General features: G+C 37.8%; 1 protein-coding gene across 13 annotated transcripts in view; it reads left to right on the top strand.

Annotated features, from left to right (window-relative positions):
• WASF3 (WASP family member 3) overlaps positions 1-24000 on the top strand; it is a 64510-nt gene extending 40510 nt beyond the window's left edge. For 8 of the 13 annotated variants that reach the window (XM_025146845.3, XM_004938779.5, XM_040704084.2 and 5 more), the window contains 7 exons: positions 5053-5187; positions 7748-7901; positions 9522-9639; positions 15291-15466; positions 18035-18298; positions 19919-20289; positions 21356-24000. In XM_025146845.3, the coding sequence (XP_025002613.1) occupies positions 5053-5187; positions 7748-7901; positions 9522-9639; positions 15291-15466; positions 18035-18298; positions 19919-20289; positions 21356-21513 (1376 nt within the window). In that variant the 3' untranslated portion in view covers positions 21514-24000. Of the gene's footprint in view, positions 1-5052; positions 5188-7747; positions 7902-9521; positions 9640-15290; positions 15467-17162; positions 17330-18034; positions 18299-19918; positions 20290-21355 lie in introns of all 13 variants that reach the window. The other 5 variants (XM_040704114.2, XM_040704134.2, XM_004938782.5 and 2 more) reach the window with 1 other exon arrangement.
• Positions 24001-24320: the final 320 nt, after the last annotated feature.

Here is a 24320-nt window from a genome sequence, read left to right as displayed (position 1 = left end):
GGACATTGCCACCTATGTAATGCAATAGTGGTATGCTACTTCATTGCTTTTATGCTCTTCTGTATTGTAAATTTTTATACAGGCAGAGCCTCTCTGAGATTTTTAACTGTAAGGAAGAAACAACTTTGACCCAGTCAACTAGGAGTTTTTTCTTAGATGTGAGAAATTGGTGCTAGGTATGGAGCTAGCACTTGAGTTGCTCTTGGCTTGCAGTTGTCCAAGATTAAGACAGAAAACTTCCACCTCCTGGCATGAAATAACAGATTTGACTGAAATTTCAGTTTATTTAAGGTATTATTATTTCTTAGGCCTTTTTCTTTTTCTTTTTCTTTTTCTTTTTCTTTTTCTTTTTCTTTTTCTTTTTCTTTTTCTTTTTCTTTTTCTTTTTCTTTTTTATGTGTTCATAATTATTTGAATTCAAACAAAATTAAACATTCTGAAAGAATGGAATTTGCCATAAACAAATCCCCAGTCTACTGCTAGCGTTATCTCCACACAGAACAGCCTGCACAGTACACCTCTCAGCTGACACCACAGCTAGCAGTTCTAGCAGCATGTCTGGAGTGCTTGCAAGAAGAATAAGGCTTCTTAATAATGAGAAATCTGCCTTCTTCAGAAAGCATCTAACAGCCAGCAGCTGTTGTTTGTGCTGATAATTCTGGTCCTAGAAAAGAAACAATCAATTAATCAGTTTTTTTCACTTTGCAGATGTAAGTAGTTTGTTAAAGTCTGTGTGGTTTGACTATGGATCCCACTAGATTGATGTTCAGTTTGTGGTGATACTGAATAGCCTGTGCTGAGGGAGAGAGTACCAGATACACATTGTGTTCTGCTTACCAGCGGTCAGTGATTTAGGGATTTTCTGAGCTGGAGGTTTATCTGAATCATCCCATGTAGCAAGCTTTTGTAAACCTATCATCTCTGGAATTGTTTAGATGTGCTCAAATAGAACTGTGCATTTTTCACGCACAGTGACCTGTGGCAAAATGTCCCACAATAGAAATTGTTCCCTTTCTTCCTTTTGATAAGTCTGAAACATAATGGAAAGCGGTTGCCTTCCATGTTTTTCTGTTATTAGCTGTGATTTTTAAATCATTATTATCCTCCTGGTGATACGTTGTGAGTTGGAGTGTCCTGTACTGTTGACATTTTTTTCGGAGTGAGATCATTTTGTAATTCCATAGATGTGTATTTCTGTCTGGGAGATTGAAGCTTGAGGGTTTTTTTAAATGTGGGGCTGCATTGTAATCCAAACAGTGTCACAGTGACTTTTTATCATTAATTCCCTGAAAGTTTGAAGAATGTTGGTTTTTGACTGCTGCTAAACTTTTGAGTTGACATTTTCAGGGGAGTATCTAAGTGGTTGTCAAATGTTTGGTTGTTTTTGAGCAGTAGCTGCTAATTTAGAGCTTAAAGTTATTTATAGTTAATGTATATTTGCATTTACTATCATTACCTTCAATTGCTATTGCATTTGCTCTGTATCGAGTTTCAGAAAGTGGAGAAGAACAGCTGATGTTTCCTGATGACATTCAGGTGTATCTGACCTTATTTTGGAGTTGTACAGTGCTTGCCAGAATGTGGGTAATAGTTCCTTAACATCTCTGGCTTGTTAAATCTTGCTAGGAATGTCTAGCTTTCGCTTCTCCAGATACAGCACTGGGGCTAATTCATTTGTTGCCTTGTGTATCCACATCCTCTTATCACTGCTGCTGAGGAACTAGATGAAAATCAATTCATGTCTGCTGCTTAGCAGGTTTCTCAGGTCATCAGAAGTCCCTTCAAACAGCCCTGATATATTTTATTAGGGTCCAGTTAAAGATCTATGTGGATAAGTGATGCGTCATTTGTTTTAACAGATGAATGTGATTTTTAATGAGTGAGGTCTTACAGCCAGGCTTTTCCACAGTCTAAAAGGAAAATTTGTCATGTTTGCAGAGCATTTTTTTCAGATAACACTTGGTTGTTTTTTTTTTTGCCTGTTTCAAGCCAACTGGGAGCAAGGAAATGATCATAGAAAAATATTGTGCTGGAGCTAATGTAGTATGTCTTGCTGACAGTATCAGAGCTTGTGGGTGTTCCCACAGCATGAAGCATGGAGAGAGCAAGTGCAAGTCCATCTTGCAGTCATACTGTGTTTTAATGTTTCACTGTAAGCCCACTGTAGATTCTAAAAGCTGATGTCTGCTGTTGCTTACAAATTTGGCTTGCTTGTGCTCTTTTCAGGAGACATGAACAAGCACTTATCCAAAAGGAATGTGATCTCAATGGAGCTTTTTTTTCCTATTATGACTTCAGATTTGGGTTTGTTTGCAGCCAGCTGGCTTTGAGCGCAGGCAGAGTAAGCAGAGTTCTGTGTGAAACTGTGCTCCTTACATAAGGCAAAAACTTAGCTAGGGGATTCACCTCAACTTGGAGGAAGAGAATCTACCGTGAGTAGATTTGTGAGCATTATGTTTGCTTCATAGGGTAAAACACAGAGGAAAGACCTTGAAGAAACACCACCCACAAATGCTCTGTAACTTTTGGCGCTGGAGTTTGGACTGATGGCAGCAGAGCTCTTGCCAGTTAAAAAAAAAACTGGGCTCTGCAACAGAGTGTTGCTTTGTTGTTTTGTTACTGACTTAAGGTTATGTGTAAGAAATAATTACACCTGCTTACCTTTGAAGACTAAGTATTAAAGCCATAAATATACTTCTGGATTGAACACTTCCTAATTAGATCTTATGCTGTACATTAACATACTTTTTACTTCAAGTTGGCATTATGACGACTTGGCTTTTCCTTTAATTGACATTAAATAATTCTGAGAAGAGGGATTTGATGAAGCAGTATCATGACTACATTTCCCCTCAACTGTTTCTATGGGAAGGGGAAGCCTTAGGTGGACAAACAGCATAATTATTATTTTTCACCAATTCTTTAGATTGTCTGAGTGTTGGGATGTACTTGATGGCTTTTAAATGAAATCTTACAGTACCAAAACCAACTCTTAAGTTGAAAGATTTATGCTTGGAACTTAAATGGCTTGTCTGCATGTTTGGGTACTGATCAAATTTTCGCTTGCTTTAGAGTGGCAAGTGTTTTTTTTTTGTTTTGTTTTTTAAATTAATCATTATTAAAAGTATATTCACAATCAAACTTTGACTTACTTTGTCTACTGACAGATAACAAACAAGTGCGTATCTGTGTGGCCTTTATAGTGATGATCTCAACATATTAACCTAAACTAGCATACATTGAAATGTGTTGGTGTTTTGAGCTCAGAATACTGGTGGAAGAAGAATGTAAGACCTGCTGTATTTAGTTGAAGTGCTGAAAAAAGCCCAAATGGAACTGAATCTGGCCAGCATGCAAAGGGTAGCAACAACTAGGGAAAATGTGAGCCCCCTCCTGAATGAAATGGGAGACCTGGTTACGTAGGGCAGTGGAGAGGCTGAGGTACTGAATTTCTTATTTGTTTCTGTCTTTAGCTGCAAGTCTGGCCTTCAGGAATCCTGGGTATCAGAGACCAGGAGGAAAGGCTGGAGCAAGGAGAGTGTAACTTTTGGTGAAGGGTGATTGGGCCACATAATTCTTGAGCAAACTGGACGTTCAGCAGTCCATGGGCTCTGCTGCAGTGCACTCATAGGTTCTGAGGGAGCTGGCTGACGTGATTGCAAGGCCGTTCTCTGTAATATTTGAAGTTGTGGCAAGTAAGAGGTGTGTGCAGACTGGAGGAAAGCGAGTGTCTGGCCTGTTTTCAACTAGCCAAGAAGGAGGAGCCATGAGCCTACAAACTGCTAAGAGGGCCAGTTAGGCAAAGCATGGCCAGCATCTTGAGGGAGGTGATCCTTCCCCTCATCTCAGCCCTGGTGAGACTGCACCTGGTACGCTGGGTCCAGTTCTGAGTGAGAGAGGCATGGACATACTGGAGAGAGCCCAACATAAGGTCTTGAAGACACAGAAGTGACTGGAGCACCTGTGCTATGTGAGGGACTAACAGAGCATGGAAGTCTTGAGATACTGGATACAGAAATAGTTAGTGGAATTATAATTTAATGGCAGCAGTGTCTTTGTAGAGTAGAAGGGGGAACTGAGACGTAAGTAGGTGCAGTACTGTCAGCTATGTGGGCAGGTGCAATCTGAAATTTGTAGGGGAATTTCTGGTGCAAGGGGAATGTTAAAAATGGAGCTGAGAGAATGATTGGAGCAGGAGGTGAATGAAATGGATGAGGGTGTCTAGTACTTTGGGAGAAGAAAGGTCTAGGGAGGGGATGGCAAACACAAGGTCCTGTGTACCAAGAAGGGGTTGGTTTTGTCATGTGCCACTCCTATCCACTGTAGCACATTTAATTAAGATAGGATTTATGGCTACAGATCTAGATATGCTGTTATAGTGGTTAAGAAAACATGACAGCTGAAAGGGAGGCTGAAAAGACTGTAGATTCCTCTTTTGTACTCTGTCAAGTTCAGACAGACCATGGTCAACGTGAGCTCTGTCATCTCAGTCTTACAGAAGGCTTCCATGACAGAGCAACATGTTGGGTAAGCATAAAGCTGAGCAAGCCAAATTGTTTGAGGAACCTCCTTCAGTTTGCTTCACCTTGCCTTCATTTTAACGTTGGCTTACGCTTGTGTCTATAATTAAATAAATGTTAATGACTATAGGTTACTAGATCTTAGTTTTCTGGATTTACTTCAGAAGCTTTTATAGCAATAATTTTAAGTCTTTTTCATTGTGGAGGCAGGTTTTAATGAGCAGCCTTATGAGACTTGGCAGTCTGTGTGCATTTTTTTGAGTGCGTATGTGGGATTTGTTGTTTTTTGGTTTTTTTTCTGTTATTTTAAGCAGATGGCCAACCTGGATGCCCAGAATAGACTTCAAGCAGCATTTAGAGCATGTTTTGAGACTTTGTCCACATCTATTGTCCAAAACTTTGGTAAATGAAGAACTATGCTGTTACAGTCCTGCAGAGAGTGTGTTATTATAACTGCATGATATTGAAGCCATTTGTCTTGTATTTTCTACCTCTCTAGCAAAGAGATTTCCTTGCCTGTTTTCTTATACAGGTAAACATGCTGAAGACATATTTGGTGAATTGTTTAATGAGGCTAACAGCTTCTACATCAGAGCAAATTCCCTTCAAGACAGAATCGATCGCCTTGCTGTCAAAGTTACCCAGCTGGATTCAACGGTAGAAGAAGGTAGGTAATTGCATGAAGGCGTTGAGCCAGGAGTGATGTTGACAAGGCCACTGTATTTAATTACACAACAGTCTCTCTCTTTTCAAAGTAATCGTGAACCAATATTTCATCTTGATTTTTCCCAGCTTGCATTACTAAGAAAACTCACTAGAAGAGTGAGGGGAAAAAAAAATCTTAACTCATATAACTGTCTTCATTTTTGGCTGAGTACTACTTGACGAAGCCCCTAAAGTAATGAAACTATTAAGCTGCATTTGTCATGGGGAGAACTTTAGTCTGTGAATAAAATAAATCATGAGTAAGTCTGAACCTTACTGGAAATAAACGAGTGCATTTGAAAAAGTTCGAGGCAGTAGATCTATTCATTTCAGGATAGGGTGGTAACAAACTGTTTTACTACAGTCTGTTCAGGATCACTGCTTACAGTTACCAAAGATCTTAAAGCACTTCTTAAGGAATTGCTGCATGTCTACTTTGACTAGCTGAAATTCTCTAGGAGGTCCTAGTCACTAAAAACAGTAGTTTCTGCTGCTGTGTCCTCGCTTGCTGAAACATTTGGTTATTAACATCATAAATCATAGAATCATGGAATCTTTAGAGTTGGAAGGGACCTTTAAAGGTCATCTAGTCCAACTCCCTGCTAGCGAGCAGGGACATCACAGCTTGATCAGATTATTCAGAGCCTGGTTCAACCTTGTCTTAAATGTCTGCAAAGAATGGGGCATCTACCACCTCTCTGGGCAATGTGTTCCAAAAAAAAAAAAATATATATATATATATATATACAGCAACATCATAAATAAACAGTAAAGATGAAGAATTTCAGTAATGTCATTACATCGTTTGAAAGCACTTCCTTCATTGAAGTGAGCAGAACATGCTTCTATCTTGGCCTGAAAGCTCTAGTAAGTGTGTTTGCTTTCATGTTCAGTTACCTGTCTGAGCCAGCCTCTGCATGTATGTCTTGTTTAAATCATTTCTTCTGTTTTCCAGAAAATTATAATTTCTGACATACAGTAAAATGTGCAATCTTTTTAAATCAGGACAACGGTGTAAGTAGTATCCACTTATTTATGGATACTACTTGAAATACATTTAATAGTACTAATTATAAAGCTTATGTGTTAAGTTTAATATTATTATTATGCCAATATTAAATGGTGCCATTAATATTTAATAGTATAATATTTAGCTTTCCATTTCTAGCTAGCTGGTGATCGGAAATTATTGCATGATTCATATTTTTTGTGTTTTGAAAAATGTTAACTGGAAATGAGGCTATGAGCTACATGGGAACATAAGCTGAGCTCTTATTGAGCCAATAGTCAGCTTAGATTTTGAAACACTGTGGTGGTAATATGAGCAAACTAGATGATATTTGTAGAGTGAACTCATTCCACGTTGAGATGGGTGATGTCAGACTTCATGAATTTCAAGTACATTTTTTTTGGAAATGCTGTCCTCATTAGAGGTTTACTGTATGTGTGTGTGTGTGGTTTTGTTTCCTTTTTCTAAGGTCTCACTCGTATTGCAGGATACCTTCTTGTTAGTTTCCAGAGTTCCAAGAGTTATTAAAAAGAGTGTTGAAAGAGGAAACTAGTGGATGGACTGAGATTATAATAAGATTTTATTTTAAATTGTCTTCAGTTTATACTTTCGTTATCACCTTCGTGGTAATAAGCTATATGCATATGAATATGCATTTTGTTATATACAATACATTCCAGAAATAATATCATTGTAAATAAGCCCGTGAAGACTTCTCTGTTTGACAGTCAAACACAATGCTCTCCCCTCCCCACCAAACATCAGATTGCCTAAGAATAGAAGATAAGATAGCTTACTGTCACGTTTAAATTGTGATTGGCATTATCTGGAGCTTTTTAGCAAAGGACACTCCATCTCAGGGAAATATATATTAAGTACAAAAGAAAGCCTAGCTAGACTGACAGGGCTGTGTACCAGCAAAGATGCAATAAAAGTATGTTATTGGAATGTACAAACCTATTTTCCTCTGTAGAGAGACAAGGAAGACTTAAAATTGAAAGACATTATCAGTTGTATGGGAACACTGGGAATTGAAAGATAGTAAATGTCGTGGAATGCTCTCATAGGGATTCCGGAGGCTGTATTTTAATCATTAGAGTGGGATTGAATGCTGATGGATACCAGATGTAATTATAAACCATGCTGTGACGGAGAAATATCAAACTTTGTGTACCATGGCTGAAGCCAGGCTTTCTGAACCTTGTAAAAAAAGGGGGAGTCATTGCACATCTGCATATGACAGGATTACTTCATCAACTTCCAAGACATACGGTTCATGTTCCTGTTATTTCAAGTGAACTTCTGGATCAATTGGGATGTAAATTTGATTTATTACATCAATTCTTACATGCCTGCATACCTATATATCATGATTGCTCCTGAAGAGTACAAACATATCTTTCAGTTTTCCTTCCGTGTTTTTTCTACACATATTTTTAAAGAGTTCACATAAAATGAATTTTCACTTAAGTTACTTTCAGATATATGCTAAATGGATTTTTGTTTTTAACAGTATCACTACAGGACATCAATATGAAAAAAGCATTCAAGAGTTCAACAGTTCAAGATCAGCAGGTAGTTTCAAAGAACAGCATTCCTAACCCAGTGGCTGATATTTATAATCAGAGTGACAAACCACCTCCTCTGAATATTCTTTCACCTTACAGGTATGGAAACATTGAGTGCTTGCATTCTTCTATTTGTATGTAAAGATTGACTACAGTGGATGGGAAAACCTTTGTTGGTTATTGAGATTTGTTTCTGTTGAAGGCTTCTCTGTTCATGAAAACAGAAATTGCTGTTACCATACTGAAAATCACAGGTTGTACCTGACAAAAAATCACTGTATTTCAGCGTAACAGTGTTATATGGCAGCACGGCATCAGAGGGCAAGTGCCATTCGTCATGTAAAAAGTGAAAAGAAAATTAATAATACAGTGAACAATGCTTTCTTTGCTTTATTTATCTGGAAATTTGGTTTTGTTGTTTTTGCCTTCCCTGCCCTCTCCCAATACGTATGTATGTGCACGCTCACACACTGTCTTTTTTTCTCCTGATTTCGCATGTTAATGAAATTAGCTTCACCTGAAGGGTTGAGGACAAACGTATTTGTACTGTGTCCTTTAACATTTGATAGGTACTGGATTATGAGATTTGTGAGATCTACATAAAGCAGGAACTCAAGCTCTACGGTAGCTTATTTGAATTTTCTTTTTTAGGAATGACATAGAACATTTACAGTTGTTCTTTTTCTTTCTTTGTAGCTTTTACTGGAAGATAAAATTATTCAATTTATAGCCGAAGTACACTGTTTTACTCACTGCTACAGACAGTTGTGTTCTGTATTTATGGGCATACAGTAAATGTTTTATCAATCAAGCGTACTGAAAAGCAGTGGTCCAGTTTGTGGACAACAAACAACAAACAAGAAGTTTGTATCGGGATAGTACTGTCAGTGAGCTTTATTGCATTCTTCCTTTTGTATTAGGAATGCCTGAGCGAAATTTACTTAAACTTTATTTTTAAAGTCTTTTACAGCCCCTGCTATTAAACTATTTTTATTTGCTTTGGATAAAGTTTATACTAACTCCAATTTGTAGTCTGATCAAAGCTGAAGGAATGGAAGAATGGCCCCACGATTCCTTTTAAGAAGTTAGATCTTAATAATGAGGAGATATAGCACACAGAAAGTAAGGATGTAGCCATTGTAGGACCAGATAGTGTGTAAGATCTGTTCTCTGTACCGTGATCCAGTAGTCTCGATGACCCTGGGTGCTGCTGCCAATTCAAACTACGAAGCCCCTATCAGCTCTGTCTCAAATCCTCCTAGAAGAGTTTGGCACTACTCAACCTTCAGTTGCTACCACCTTCCTAGCTCTTCTGCCATTCAGAGTAGTGATGATCTTGTGCTTCCTTGTCTGGATTGAGCCAAATACTCCTTTTCCAGTTCTTTTCAGTCAGCTGTGCTCCATGCATAACTTAGGCTCCTCTGTCCCCTATACATCCTATTTTGGCACTGATCATCTTGTAGAATTAGGGAATTTCGCACTAGCAGTCAGCTGGGAGCACACCTCCTGAAAGGCTGTGGATTTCACCCCATTTCCCTGAAATTCTTAGCATGAGTCGAGACAACTGCAAGTTGTAATTGCCAGGAGTGGCACTTCATGCACTTGACATCCTGTCAATTCATGATGCAGAGAAAATAAATTTGGATGACCTTTGAAGGTAAGGTTAGTTCAAAAATGATGCTTCATATTTTCTTAGCTTCTCTTCTGCTGTATTTCCAGGGATGATAAGAAAGATGGATTGAAGTTCTATACTGATCCTTCCTACTTTTTTGATCTTTGGAAAGAAAAAATGTTACAAGATACTGAAGACAAGCGAAAAGAAAAGAGAAGACAAAAGGTAAAAGCAGAAACATAATAACAAATAAATATATTACAACTGTGTGTACACTCATCTGGACATAAGAATAGCTAGGCCATACTTGGTTTGTGTGCATGGAAGGATTTTTCCACTTCGTGAGTGGTTGTAGACTCTGAGTCATTTCAGTTTTTATAGTTCACAGTGTCTGTTTTAAGTTGGCAAATTGAATGTTAGGAGAACTATAGTTGTCTTCCAACACGCTTTCTTTAATCGTTTGCCAGTAACTGCATATTAATACTCAGTGAAATAGCCCTGTTGTGCTTTAGGGAAAAAAAAGACCCTGTGATTTAGGGGGGAAAAATGAATTAGAAATTGTGGTGCTATTTTCTTAGTTCTTTATCCAGATGCATCATCTCCTGTAGCAAAACGTAGGCTTGTTCAGAAGTATATACTCTGTTTTTTAGTTCTTTGGTAGTAACTCTTCACTTTTCTACGCATAACAAGATAGTAAAATGACAATACACTGCCTAATCACATGCTTTGGCACCAAGAGAAGGCTTGTTTTAGGCCCAATATTCCTTCCTTCCTCAAAGTTCAAAAACAACAGTAAAATGGCTTTTTCTTAGAGAAGTGTCTTCAGTCCTGGATTCGTTTCAGCAGTTTGATTGAGATGTGTATTTGAAGCAATCAAAATTTCTTCTTTTAATGGTTTTTAGCTTTGAATGAAGAGTTACATTGCTACATTTGGAGTGTCTTTCCTGTGAGTTTTTGATCAAATATGAGGGCCATAACATTACTGAGGGCAATTTCTTTTTCTTCTTCTTCTTTTTTTTTTTTTAAGTGTTAAGCATTGACTGCCTACCTTATCTGACAGCAGGTGCTCTTCTAGATAAGTTCAATGAGAGATAAAGGATTTGAATTAAGATGTGATAGGTGCACAGACTTCAGAGGAAATAGAAGGAAATTACTTAGTTTTCGGTACACAGATATATACAAACATCATAGATATCGGCATCTGTATGGGAACGCAAATGTAAGTAGGTATTGTATATCATAGCATATATACACCTGAATGTATGCTGGTGTTTATGATAGCTGCTTAGAAGTCTGTGTATAGGACGTGACTATAGGGGAGTTTTACTATTGTAATTTTATAAAATGGCATTTATTCCTTGCTCCTGTGGCTGAGCTTTCTGACTACAACATTTTTAAACAAAACATGAAGACTTAGTTAACTACTTGAATTCAGCAGCTGTTTTAATTTATGATTCTAATTTTGGAAACAAATAATCAGATCTTCCTGTTAGGAGTACCAGTCAAAAGTGTTTTCTGTTTTGAAAGGTAGCTCAGTACAAAATAGCACTGAAAACAAGCTAAGTAAATGTTTTCAGTACAAGATATTGCCCAGTGCAACATACTTGAAAATACTAATTTGGTTATGCTTGGTTGTTTTGGTTATGTTGCATAAAAATTTATATGCAAGGTTATAGTCCTACTGTGTCCTCAGTATGATAAATGATAGAGTTGACTCAGAGGTGGGAAACAATTATAGCAGTTTTTGTTTTCCACTATTTTTTGTGGAAAAAAAATGCATAGGGTTAATGAGAACCTTTCAGGTTTTTTTCCTTCCAGCCCTCTTTTCCCCTTCAAATTTTAGGGCTTTTCATTAGAGAAAGGGATAAAAAGAAGCTATCAGCTGTTAATTTTTTTGTTCTAATTTGATGCTAAAAAAGGGAAAATACAAAGGCCTTTTTAAAGTTGATAACATAATATATAACTTGAAAATGTTTCGATACCTTTAGAGATTTTTACAGAACCTTTTCTATCAAGACTTGCTGTCAGACTATTTTAGGCAACATGTCTCACTTATTTCCACCCATGGTATATTTTTTGTAGATTTTAATTGCCATATTACAGTCTACAAACAAGATGCAAAATACACTCTGTTCCAATCATGTAGAATTATAGCCGTGCATCTCAGAAACATAAATTCTACCTGGAGTGCTATTTGATTTGATTGCACGTACAACAAGATCAGCTAAGAAGAAAGCAACACAGATGGAAATTTGCATAGAAAGATGTGACTTTGACAAGCAGAAGTCAGAGTTTTCTAGCATTCCAGAAGCTGATGTGCAGATCAGCATATTATCTTGTGGAATCTGTGGAGGGCTGCATGGTTGGGTTGAGATGTTCATTCCACAGGTTGCTTGAGAATACCATTTTCTTTTGTTCTTTTGCCCCAGAAGTAGCAATGGCTGAGGGTGAATCCGGGGCATCTTCTAACATTTTTATGGTTGAAGTTATACTTTGGATCAACTAACTGAGAATTTTGCCAGCAGTTTATACTTTACAGAAGCATTAAGTATAAAACCTGTTGAGAGACTGTCAGGGAAGAAATAGATATATATTGTTTAGCCTATTATTAACTATGCAGGCCTACTAAACTGACCAAATGTAGCTGGTTTTTAGCCTCAACATTTCAGGTGGTCAGTGAAGATTAAGAACACACTCTGCACCAAACCAAAGGGTGTGTTTTCCAGTACTGTGTTGGTAATGTGCCTTAAACATATGAGTAAATCTCAGCAGAGAGTTGGTGAGGCATTTCATTTCCCTGCCTTCAAATATCACAGTTCTTCTTTCAGCTTAACTGTGGAGAATTTTAGCACAGAATTCCTCTGATTTGGCTATCTCAGCTCCAAATGAAGCTGTGATTTCCTTCAGAAGTTTAAAATCTGCGGTATACTCCCTGTTTTTTTTGTTTGTTTGTTTGTTTGCTTGTGGTTTTTTTACTTTTGAGCTTTCAGTGCATAAGAGTACAATTAATTTGGCTTTCATATAACAGTGATCTGACGTAGACTGTAGACCGTAGTTGTTCATCATTGGGTTCACCAAAGGAAGGTTGTTCTACTTTGCTTTTTATGTTCCCCAGCTTTTCATTAGGAATAATTAGTTATTCAGATAATTAGAGAACTCTACATTTTGGGGTTTGTATGCTTGCATTTCAGAAATCATTGATGACTTGTGATGGATGTGATCCTGTGAGTTTTATGAAGTCAGGAAAATATGCTAGGCTCATTGATCTTTTTCTTTGAAAGCACTGAAACTACTTGCTGATGCTACTTCCAGTTACAGGCTGTTATTCCCTATAAAGATGCTTGAAATATCATTTGCTATCTCTTGATGCAAATTGCAAACTTGAAATTAGTGTAACTCTGAAGGCTGTAATATGCTTGCTCTATGACTGAAAGCACTTCCTGCCAACAGATGAATGATGTACCTGCTTGCTGGCTTAACCTACAGCATTTCTTTGTCTACCACAGCTTCTATCACACTTAACTAAGAGGAAGTAACTCTTCTCAATAATGCTTAATTGTCATTAAAAAATGTTTCTAACTGTAGTTATTTCTGAAGTCTTCAGGTCCCCTAAAACTGTTTCATGCATTAAACCTAGAACTATTGCTCATTTTTCAGGACATGAAAGTATTTCCACAGTGTGTAAGAGTTAATAAGATCATCCTCTGTTCCTGGAACAGCATAAAGCTGCTCTGCCAGAGTTATATATGGTTTTGTCTGCTGCTGCTATTTGTCTGCCTCACTGTTATTGAAAAAATCAAGTGTTTTAGAGATGCCTTTTGATGATAATCTAGAAATCAGTACAAGCAGTGCTTAGTAGAGCTTGAGTAAAAGGGGTTCCAGCATATTTATTGCTTTAGTGTACTTATAGATGGTGGTCCGGAACGACCTATCCAAGTCTGATCCAGTAAAATCAAACAAAGGCTCGTGTGTATGTTGTTGTTTATTAACTCACACACCTGTTTACCTTTTTTCATAAAAACATGGTGATCTCTTAAAATTAAAAAAAAGGCTATTAAATAGGTGATGATGTCTAAGCAGTCACGTAAGCACTCTTGTTTGTGCAGGAGCTGTATTGAAATGATTGTCTTCCAAGGAGCGTTGTACATGGTTCGAAAGGCTGACATTTACTTTAGAAACTTAAAAGAAATGGATTGTAGTGACTCTCAGAGGATGGAATTACTTTTCTATGAAGAGAAAACACGGAAGCAGGTTTTCAGTTAACCTGGAGGCCTGCTTGTGCTTCTCAAATACATTATGAGTTGGTAACAAAAATTAGGGAAATAAATCAGGATAAAAGATCAAAATTAAAACAAATTAAATTTTGCAGTGATCAAATGAAAAAGACAGATGTAAAGCATTTAGCAAGCATGGGGAATAGAAGAACTTTGTATGTTTAAAATAAAGCACGATTGAACCTGTCTCCCTTCTGCTCCAATTCCCATATTAGAAAATGTTGATGTAAAGAAATAGCATTAAGGAGAAGGTAAAGTGTTGCATAACCTGAGTAAATAAGGGAGTGATGCTAAAAAGTTTGGGGAGGAAAAAATTAAAAAAAAATTATTAGGCAGGAAAAAAAAAAAAGGAACCAAAGTGTTAATCTTTACTTAACATTAATCAAAGTAAAAAAAATATATATATATTCACTACAGGGGCCAGGAATGAGCAAGTCTTGTCAAGAAAATTTGATAAAGATTTTTCTGTGGTTGTTAATGCTAGCAAATGTAGCTCAGCAGGTCTGTGATACAGACATGATTGAGCAAGCCAGAGATCCAAAACAAGGACAAACAAATACTTGTTTTTTTAGCTGCATAATGCCAAAGAAATTGCTTCAGAATTATTTAATGGGTGCTTTTTGACAGCTTTGGGAATTTCTGTTCATCTGTGAGATAACCTTTTTTTCTTTTCCTTTTTGGTGGGACTCTTTGTCTTTCCCCTGTACTTCGGAGGTAGAGACTCAAGAATAAAATGCCTCCCTATCAGCATTTTACTTCTCTCCTGTCTAAATACTGTTGATTGTGCTTGCTTTAGTGAGAATTTTTCTAGCAGCCAAAAGATTAATACCAAATTATAAATAAATAGGCTAAAGAGATTCCATCTATGAGTTAGTATTGTAAAATGCGGATTCTTTAGCTGATTAAAAAAAAAATAATAATCCAATGCCCTTGTAAATGTTGAGGAAAAGAGTAACACGTACATGCCTCTTTCAATTTGGATTGTTCAATCTTCCTTATTTTCATAGTTAAGCACCAATATGATTTTGTATTCATGCTGAGAAGTCAAAGGTGGCAGATGGAGAAGTTCCAGATTTGGGAAAGCATGGAGTCCCACTGCTGGGAGATGTGATAGATAACTATCACTGACTTTGGCTGGGCCTGAAATGATACTGAAAGCTTTCAAAAGCTAAACCAACTGAAGTAATCAAGCTGTAACGTATCGCTGGCCTGAGTATTACTGACACATTGCAGAGAGAATTAGTGTCATATAATCATTTTTATATAGAATAATCAGAAGCGAGGATGAAGCACAACTAGGAGGGATGTTGGTAACTTAGCAGGTGTATGAAGGGAGAGCATGTTAAATAACAAAAACAGTAGGTCTGTATCGCACTGGGACGTGCATCCTACAGAAGAAGGACAAAGTGGCATTTTTCTGCTCATGGGGTTCATTACTTAAGGAGTTCTTGGGATTTTCAGTGCAGAGAAATTGTATGAAGACTTGGCTTCATCTGTAAATCTGGTCTTATTTTCATGCACTCTAACTGCATTTTAACCTGCTTTTTTCCTTTCCCTTTTTTTCTCTCTTTGCGTGCTTTATTTCTTTTGTTTGAACATCAGGAGCAAAAGCGTATAGATGGCACCACCCGTGAGGTGAAAAAGGTTAGAAAAGCCAGGAACAGACGCCAGGAGTGGAATATGATGGCGTATGACAAAGAGCTTAGACCTGACAACAGGTTGTCTCAGAGTGTGTACCATGGAGCATCTTCCGAGGGATCACTGTCCCCAGATACTAGGTCTGTTTACAACCAAGCTGTTTCTTATGACATAGTTATATGTTCCCAAGCACTGAGTAGAATTAGATGTTTATACAGGCTGGGAGTGACTAGAATGGACAATACATACTGTGTGTGCTTTAAAACTCTTCTTGTAGATAATAACATAAATTCTGTAATTAATGATATTTTTCTTCCTTAGTGTCAGATGATCATTTTGTCATCATAGTTAATTTTGCATTGGAATGAAAGAAGTGTTTGCTTTATGCTTTGTATTTGATCTTAAGTAGTTGTAGCTGCAAAAGCAGTTCAATTGCATTCTACCAGGTAATGGCAGTACTTCTTTCTTCATGTCTAGTTTGTCTATAAAACAAACTGCAATACCAGACGTAACATTATTGCTTGAAATAGATCTCTTTGAAGAAAAATCTCTGCTTTAGGGTACACAGCAGAGCTCATTTTCATTGTGTGAGATTCCCTTTGAGCTCAGTGGGAGTTATCTTCTCCTGTTGTGCACAGAAGTCTGAGTTTGTTCACTAAGCTGGTTTCACAAAAAGATTTTCTCCCATTTTGTTTCTGTCACAGTTAATTGGTAGCAGTAGTGCTAGAAATGAATGGAACTAATTTGTTGAGTGGCCAGGATGGGGAAATAACCACCACTGCAGAAGTGTGCACTGATACCGTCAGTTTGCTGTCCAGCTGAAATAAGCAGTTGCACATCCAAACTGCTCAGAACTTTGTATGCCTAATGTTTCAACCTTGGTGAGGATCAATAATAACAAAATAATAACAAAAATAATAAAACTAAATAACAAGACACGTAAAGAACGTTGCTACTTGCTACTTCAACAGTATGTTCAGAGACTCTCTAAAATCTTTTAGTCATAGCTGTTTTTTTTATGGTTCCTACTTCAAAATGTTATCTCCTGGTTGCCAGTCTGCTATGTGTCACAAAGACCATGCTTGCCATAGGTTTCTCTGATAATATGACATTGATTTTTATCTGCCGAGTGCAAGATGTGGATTTTTATCGTCTTTGAGCTCTGTCTTTCACACATTTCCAGTTGTTTTTCTGGCCTTAACACCTTGCTTCCAGGTTTCTCAAATTTAATTACTGGCATAGACATTGTCTGTAATCTCCCAGCAGTGTTGAAATGTATTCGGCTATTTGCATATATCAATAACGGTTGCAATCTGCAAGACATTGTAAGCAGAAATTGTAAAGATGCATCATTATGTTGGGTATAGATTTTTTGGGACAACTTATCCTGTGCTTATTATAAAACATCAAGTACTTACGAAGGGAAGAACTTGCAATTTCAGTGAAGCAAATATTAGCAATTAAATCCTGGAATCTATTTTACATGCATGAAAACTTAATTTTGTGACCAGTAGTGAGGTGGAGGGAAGATCACTTGATCCTGGGGGTAGTCTCACTTGTGGGAACTAAATCCTAAAGGCATGATGCATTCAGAAATAGTTGCTGGCTTCAGAGAGGTTCTTATGCTGACAGCTACTGTATGAGCGGTGTGTTACACTTCTTTAGGACCTTATTTGTATTCATCTCTGTATTTTTTTTTCTAATTCTGAGGTTTTAAAAAAAAAGTTCGTATTTGACTTAGCTTGCTAACTGCAAAAATTGCACGTTAAAGGTTGATATCCAAGTGTCCAAACTGTGGCAATTTACAATTAATTTGTTATACTTATTATACTTCAGAGAGAGAAACACAAGCTGAATCCAAACAGAAACCAGCAAGTTAATGTGAGAAAAGTAAGAACAAGAAAAGAAGAGTGGGAGAGAAGGAAAATGGGCATTGAGTTCATGAGTGACGCAAAGAAAATGGAGCAGGCAGGAAGCATGAAAGAGGACAAAATGCCCAAAGGGTTTGTCATTTTGCTTTACTCAAAGCCCTGGCTTTTTGTTGCTTACCTTGCTTCCAGTCTTACAGATAAGTGCATCAGTTTACTGCGTTCACTAAAAGCCGGGCTGCACCATTGTTCATTACTAATACGATACAGCTCTGTGCAGTAATGGGACGAAGGGATTCTTTTGCTCCCTCTCTTGGGCTTGTTTGAGAGAGCACCCTGGACTTTGTATCTTTATGAACTCTCTGCTCAACTAATATTTATATTTCCCAGCTTCTCTAAGCCTTTGCAACAAAATTATTTGGGCAAAGAAAAAGCATTTCCTAACTTTTGAAATTTGTTCTCTCTGCTTTGGTAAAGCATCATCTTCTGCATATTTGAGTGCTTGCATTATTGCTTTCCTTTTTCTGCTGCTGTTGTTAACGTAAGGCCAAACTGATAAGTAACATCACTTCAAACAGAGGACTGTCAAAATCATTGACATAAACAGCGTGCTTCCTCGCTGCTACTAAACAATAGTAAAACCTGAAGAAAATTCCTTTTCTTTTTTGAAGTCTCTGTTACTTAATGTCTTAGCTGAGAATGGTGCTTGATAGTTAGGGAGTCCCACTGCAGGAAAAATAATCCTGATTGCGTTCTTTTTAGGTTTTCTTGTGAGCTGTTTAGATAACGCTGTTAAACTTGCATCATCTGTTCTTCTGCATCCATTTACTTTAATTTTAGGTCCCATGCATCTGATGTTACAGATTATTCTTATCCTGCCACTCCGAATCATTCCCTCCATCAGCAGATAGCAATGCCTTCCTATGGAACAGGAGATGGTTCACAGTACGTGGGTGTATCCCAAAGCCATGAGCACGAATACAGACCACCTTCTACCACAGCGCGACACGCTACTTTAAACAGACCTCAGCAGCCGCCTCCACCTCCTCCCCAGCCTGCAGATGGCCAGCATAGCTCAGTACCTGTGGTACCAGCAGAATATGGGTAAAACTCCTGACTTACTCCAGTGAATTCTTAACAAAGCTAAAGGGTCACGTGTTTTTCATAGCCATCAGTGTAATATGGGTACAAATGGTCCCAAGTGCCTTAGTTATCTCACTGCAGAGAGCAGGGCAAGTTTGATGTTATTCTTATGTATGAGCTGAATTTGAGCAAAGAAATAAATAGTGAAGGCAGAAATAATGAATTCTGTATAGATTGTGATGAAATCAATATGTTTGTAATACATAATCCCTAATATAATATTAAGAAGGGGACAGTTTCCTTTATAGCAGAAGGTAGTTAGGACAGTTAGAATATAATTTGTATGATGTGTTAAAATCCAGGAGAGGTGCAGAAAAGGTATTGGTGAATGTGATAGACACGAGTCTTTGTATTGCATCACTGAAATGATTTATAAAGGAACTGGTGACTGAACTAGAAGGGATCTTATCAGACTCAGGATCAAGTTCCCTGCTGCCACAGACATCTCCATTATTCAGTTTATGAATTTATCAAATGCCTGTGTAAATATTTTGCCTGAATACGTTGTGAAGAAAGCTTGGTTTTCACGTACTGACTCTCTGATAGAAAGAGATCACCTACTTTCTAACGAGTCTACACCTATTTTTTTCTTTTGCCAACATCTTTTTGCTTTAGTAGCCTAAAACTTCCAACAACCTCAGTTAATTTGTGTTCGCTCTTCTCTGGGTCATTTTAAGCTAAGCCAGCCAAACTTTTTCAGCTTCGGTTGATGCATCCTGGGATAGCATTTGCCCAATTAATGGTGCTATCATGCTGTAGATTATTCATTTTTGCTCTGATTGATTGCTCCAACCTGCTTTTTCTGTTATTTCCAGTTCATAGCAGAAATACCTGTGGTTAGTTCCCAGATACATGACTGTTGGCAGTGTATTAGAATTGTCATTCATTGGCATGTATCACTGGATGTCATTTGCTCCTGTCTTCTGTATCTAGATCTTCACCATAACACATGTATAAATTTCCCATTTTTTTCTGTTATAACATTTTCATTAATTACGTTTCAACAAAGTAGCTTTTCCCTGTTCTTCTTTAAAGTATGCATCACATTTATCAATCTAATTGAATTATATTTAAGTTGATAAACATGACTAAAGAAGCACATGAGATGCGTGATAGACCATTGGGTGAAGCTGCCCAGTCCTGCTTTCCATTATCCTCCATGGCTTATCTCTTATCTCCTAGTATTTGTTCTAACGCTACCTTCTATGGAAGTGATATTAGTAGTCTGCAGTTTTCTTGATCCATTCTGATTTACAGCAGTACAGCAGTACTGTACGTAATGTTCTCACAGATGTTTAGGAGCACATGTAGGTGCATAGTTAATTAGGTAAGAGTAATAATATAAACTCCCTTCTTTTTTTTTTGTGGACTTCTGAAAGGAGGTGCCCTTCTGCTTTAACAGAGTATTATCAATGTGTGGCAATTTACATGTTTTATAATTGTTTGCATATTTAACTCACAATTTTACAGTTCTATCAATTTTTTGTTTTAGCTGAGGTTGGATGAGAACAGTTTGAGGGGTGGTGGTTCTGTAAGTCCTAACTTCTGATGTACTTAATGTTTTTATTTTGTTTTATATAGGATGCTTCCAGCTCAGATGGTGGATTATTACAATCCTGCAGGCCCTCCCCCTCCTCCTCCTCCCCCTATGATTCCATCAGCACAAACAGCATTTGTTAGTCCCCTTCAGCTTCCTGGACCACCTTCCCATTCTGGACTGGTGACAGGCTCTGTATACGTATCCGCTCATCCTCCTCCTCCTAGCGGGCTTGTTGTCACTGCTCCTCCTCCTCCTGGCCCCCCTCCACCCCCGCCAGGTCCCCCTGCTGCAGCTTCCTCCCTCTCTTCCTCCCCCATGCATGTTCCTCCAGCTGCTGAGGCAAAGCGCCACGAACTTACCCAGCCACCAGTAAGTGATGCGCGAAGTGATCTCCTGGCTGCCATTCGGATGGGTATGGACACTTTCCCATTTTAACCATTTCTATTTATTTATTTTTTAACTCCAATGAAAGCACTGTATTTTCCAGTGATCCAAGTTCATGGCTTCTGTTCCCCACTAGGCAGAATTTCTTTGAGAAGATTGGTTTACCACAGTTACCACGCACGTACTCTAACCTTAGTCGTCATGACTTTGGAGCATTACTTTTTACAAACAGATTCAAGATCTTGAAGCTTTGCTAAATGCATGCTAGTATTCATGTGTACATAATAAAACAAAAACTGTATTTACATAAATATTATGTAGAATGTTCCATTAGAAGTATGTAGATCTTTTGGTTCTAATCAGAACTGAGGTATCCAACACCAAATTTCAGCCCAGTGATTTTTAACTGGTGACTAAAAGCTACACCTGACTTTGTTTACACTGTAGAGTATTTCTGCTGCTGTTTCCAAAAGCACTTGTGAAAACTTTTTGTATCAAAAGGATACATACAGTCTTGAATATTTAGGTTTAATATGTTATCACTGTGTTGTTCAGCCTGGAGAAGAGAAGGCTCCAAAGACACCTCAATCCAGTACCTGAACGGAACTTACAAACAGGAGGGAGACAGGCTTCTTGTATGGGCAGATAAGATAGCACAAGGGGGGATGGTTTTAAACTAGAAGAGGGGAGATTTAGGTTAGGTGTTGGGAAGAAATTCTTTACTCAGAGGATGGTGAGGTCATGGTGCAGCTGCTCAGAGAAGCTGTGGAGACCCCATCCCTGCAGGTGTTCAGGGCCAGTTGGATGGGACCCTGTGCAGCCTGATTTAGTGGTTGGTAACCCTGCCCGTGGCAGGGAGGTTGGAATTAGACGATCTTTAAGGTCTCTTCCAACCGAAGCTATTCTATGATAAGTCTAGAAGAACTCAAGTCTTGAGAATGAATTCCAGTCTGCCTATTTTTTTCTGGACTTTGTCTCTTCTTTGCTCAGGAAGGTGCTTTAATTCAACAGTTTCTTTGATTTTCTATTTGAAAATGTGAAGTAAGAAAGGAAAGAAATTTGCAAACTTAATCTGGCAAACTTAATCTCTACAGGAATACAGCTGAAAAAGGTGCAAGAGCAACGCGAACAAGAAGCAAAGCGAGAACCTGTTGGGAATGATGTGGCAACCATCCTTTCCAGACGCATTGCTGTGGAGTACAGCGATTCTGATGATGATTCAGAATTTGATGAGAATGATTGGTCAGATTGAACCTGGTCTGAGCACGGTGGCAAGTTCACGAAATACTTGGCTTCAGTGATTGCTTTGGTAGCAAGATGTAAAGCAGGATGTTGGCGTGTATCAAGGCTAGTGATTGAAATGCTAAAATTGAATTGATATTATTCAGAATGCTGTAGCTTAGCAACTCTGGTAATAATGTGATTATGCTTATGCAGATCAGAAACTTGTCTTACTTTCAGTATTTACCGCATAATACTTAAGTGCCACTAAATGTAGCAAATCATGTGCTGCGTGCAAAACATGCTGCAGTTGTTGCACTGTTACAGAACCAGCATTTTGTTTTACTTTCCTGATTTTTTGAAGGATAAAATATATTTTTTTGACTTTGCATCGTATTCCTTTAATTATGTAAACAACGTAGGTACTTGTGAATTGGTCTGCTTGTTAGTCTTTGGGGTTGGTTAACTATATAACTGGGTGAAGCGTTGTTCCATAAACCTACAACTTTCAGCTTTTTATTAGATGCTAATTATGCCCATGTTAAAATGCAGTAGACAGTAACTAAATACCTTCTTAGTCTATTTTTAAACACTACTGGGCTTAGATTTTTGCATACAGACTTGATTTTATACAACCTAACCTCTTTTTTTTAATCTTAAAAATGTAGCAGATAATGAAATGCATACTTTGAAGAATGAATCCCCTTGATCCAAAATTAACCTGTTGGTGAGCAAACTGGATAAGTTTGTAACAGTGATAGCTGTAGGGTGCTGGCAGCTTGTTGGGTAGGGTGCTGGGAAGTCTTAGGTAGGTTGTGAATGTGTGCCCATGTTGCAAAATAAAACACCTGTACAGCTTTTCATTTCCACAATCAGGGCCAACTAGACACAGAAGTTTCAGGATAGACCTGATTGAAACAATAGGGTTATTCCAGTGTAGAAAAGGTAACAGTATTAACACTAAAGAATGGAACTTTGTCGGTCTAGATCTAGCAGTCAGATGCATTTCACAAGTATTAAACTTGGTGCTTATGCCTGTAGGTACAAATGCTTGTAAATAAGTTTTTTGTTTGTTGATTTGTATATGTATAGCCACGAGAGATTGCTTCCCGTTTCCTGTAGCACACTTACCCAAAGCTACCATTATTCTGAATGTATTTCCTGCCTCGAACATTGCATTTCTGTAGCATTTGGCAGTTAAAACAGTTTCAATGGCTGTTTAGGTACTATGCCGTCTATATTCATTCTTTTTCTCTTCCCCGTGGTAGAGCTGCTGACATACAGTCTGCTTTGGCAGTTCCTGTTTTCTCTTAAAATGATTCATGGGTTTTTTTCAGTGCAGTATTGAAATGGTTTTTTCTTCTGGACTGCTGTTGGGCTGCTGCTTCACCTTGGGAGGCTTTGAAAAGCGTGTTAGGAAGAGGAAGAATTCATTCTTTAACAGATTGCAGTTTTAATCTTTGTAACAGAAGTCTGTAATTCCAGGTCTAAACATTTGTTAATGCTCCTTTGTTCTGTGTGACCCCACCTGTTCTTAAAAATAACAAAGAGGGAGGAAAAGGGTATGTGAAATGGAAAAAAATAAAAATAAACAGAAGACATACAAGATATCTCACCTGTGTTGACACAGTTAACAGTTTTATTCCCAAGAATTAACAGTCTAACATGATGTTTGCATGCAAGCTACTGGCTATTTCACTGCTGTTCAATCTGCATATGACTTTTTGATCTGGGACGGTTGTTTCTATGGTCGGGTGGCACTGTGCTGCCTTTGTATCGATACTGAAGATTTATCATACCAAGTATAACCAATCTCTGCATAACAGTGAGCAGCTCCTATTTAGTGGTGGCAGCTGAGGGTACGCATCTCAGTTTGTTGGATCTGATCATCTTTGCCTTAAATACAGAGCTCAATTTTGCTTTATTTTGTGCTGTGTTATCTGAGGTCAGTGTGCACACAGGGCAGAATTTAGGCCACAACTTGATGACGGCACTGACTAATACATGAGTGGAGGTTTGTTCTGATCATAGTGATGCACTTGCAGAGCAGCTTGCAAAATGATTCTTCACGTGAGTTGGATAGAAGTGCGACTCAGACACAGTGCTGCATTGCTGTACAACTGGGGGGAGTACTCAGTATTCTTGTACTACGTATTGAAATGAAATATCTCAGCAGTTCTTTCTTTCCATTCTACTGAAATTTGATAAGACAGAAGATATATTTTATGAGCACAGAGGACTTGGCTGTATCAGGAATTTTGTAATTTGTGTTGTTTTTAAATAATAAATGTGAAACAAGTGATCACTTGTGACCGGTTAAGATGGTGTAGATTTCCAGTCATAGTAGCCACCCTGTTTTCCTGAACCTGCAGTGTTGTCATTTTCCTTTCAGTATTTTATTAATACAAATGTGAATTGAATTTAGTGATGTGAACTAACATTCTAGGCTGTTTTTATCAGTTTTATCACACTTCGGGTTGTGAATAAGTAACAAATACAAATAAAATCTCACCTTTGAGCCTGTCTTTCTTTCCTTAGATTGTTAAGATTTTGCTATTAATTTTTGCTCCTTACAGTTAAATAACTGAAATGAAAAGGTAACATTTCCAAATGCTACCCATGATCTCAGAGGCGACAGTTCTCCTGCAATATAGGCTGGAGTCTGCAAAACCAGACTTCCTTTAGGCACTGCTGCTCCTAACCTATGTTATTCTTCCTTACTTTGAAACCTTGATTTAAACTCTAACTTAAAAGTTCTTGGCCAGTGTAAATACATGTTATTTTCCCTACAGGTAGCTTTATTTATTTTCAGGGAAAATAGTAAACAACACCTGGGCT

Source organism: Gallus gallus, chromosome 1, assembly GCF_016699485.2.
Source record: "Gallus gallus isolate bGalGal1 chromosome 1, bGalGal1.mat.broiler.GRCg7b, whole genome shotgun sequence".
Lineage (NCBI taxonomy): Eukaryota > Metazoa > Chordata > Aves > Galliformes > Phasianidae > Gallus > Gallus gallus.
Note: the sequence above shows the minus strand (reverse complement) of the source record. Positions and strands in the feature narration are given on the sequence as shown.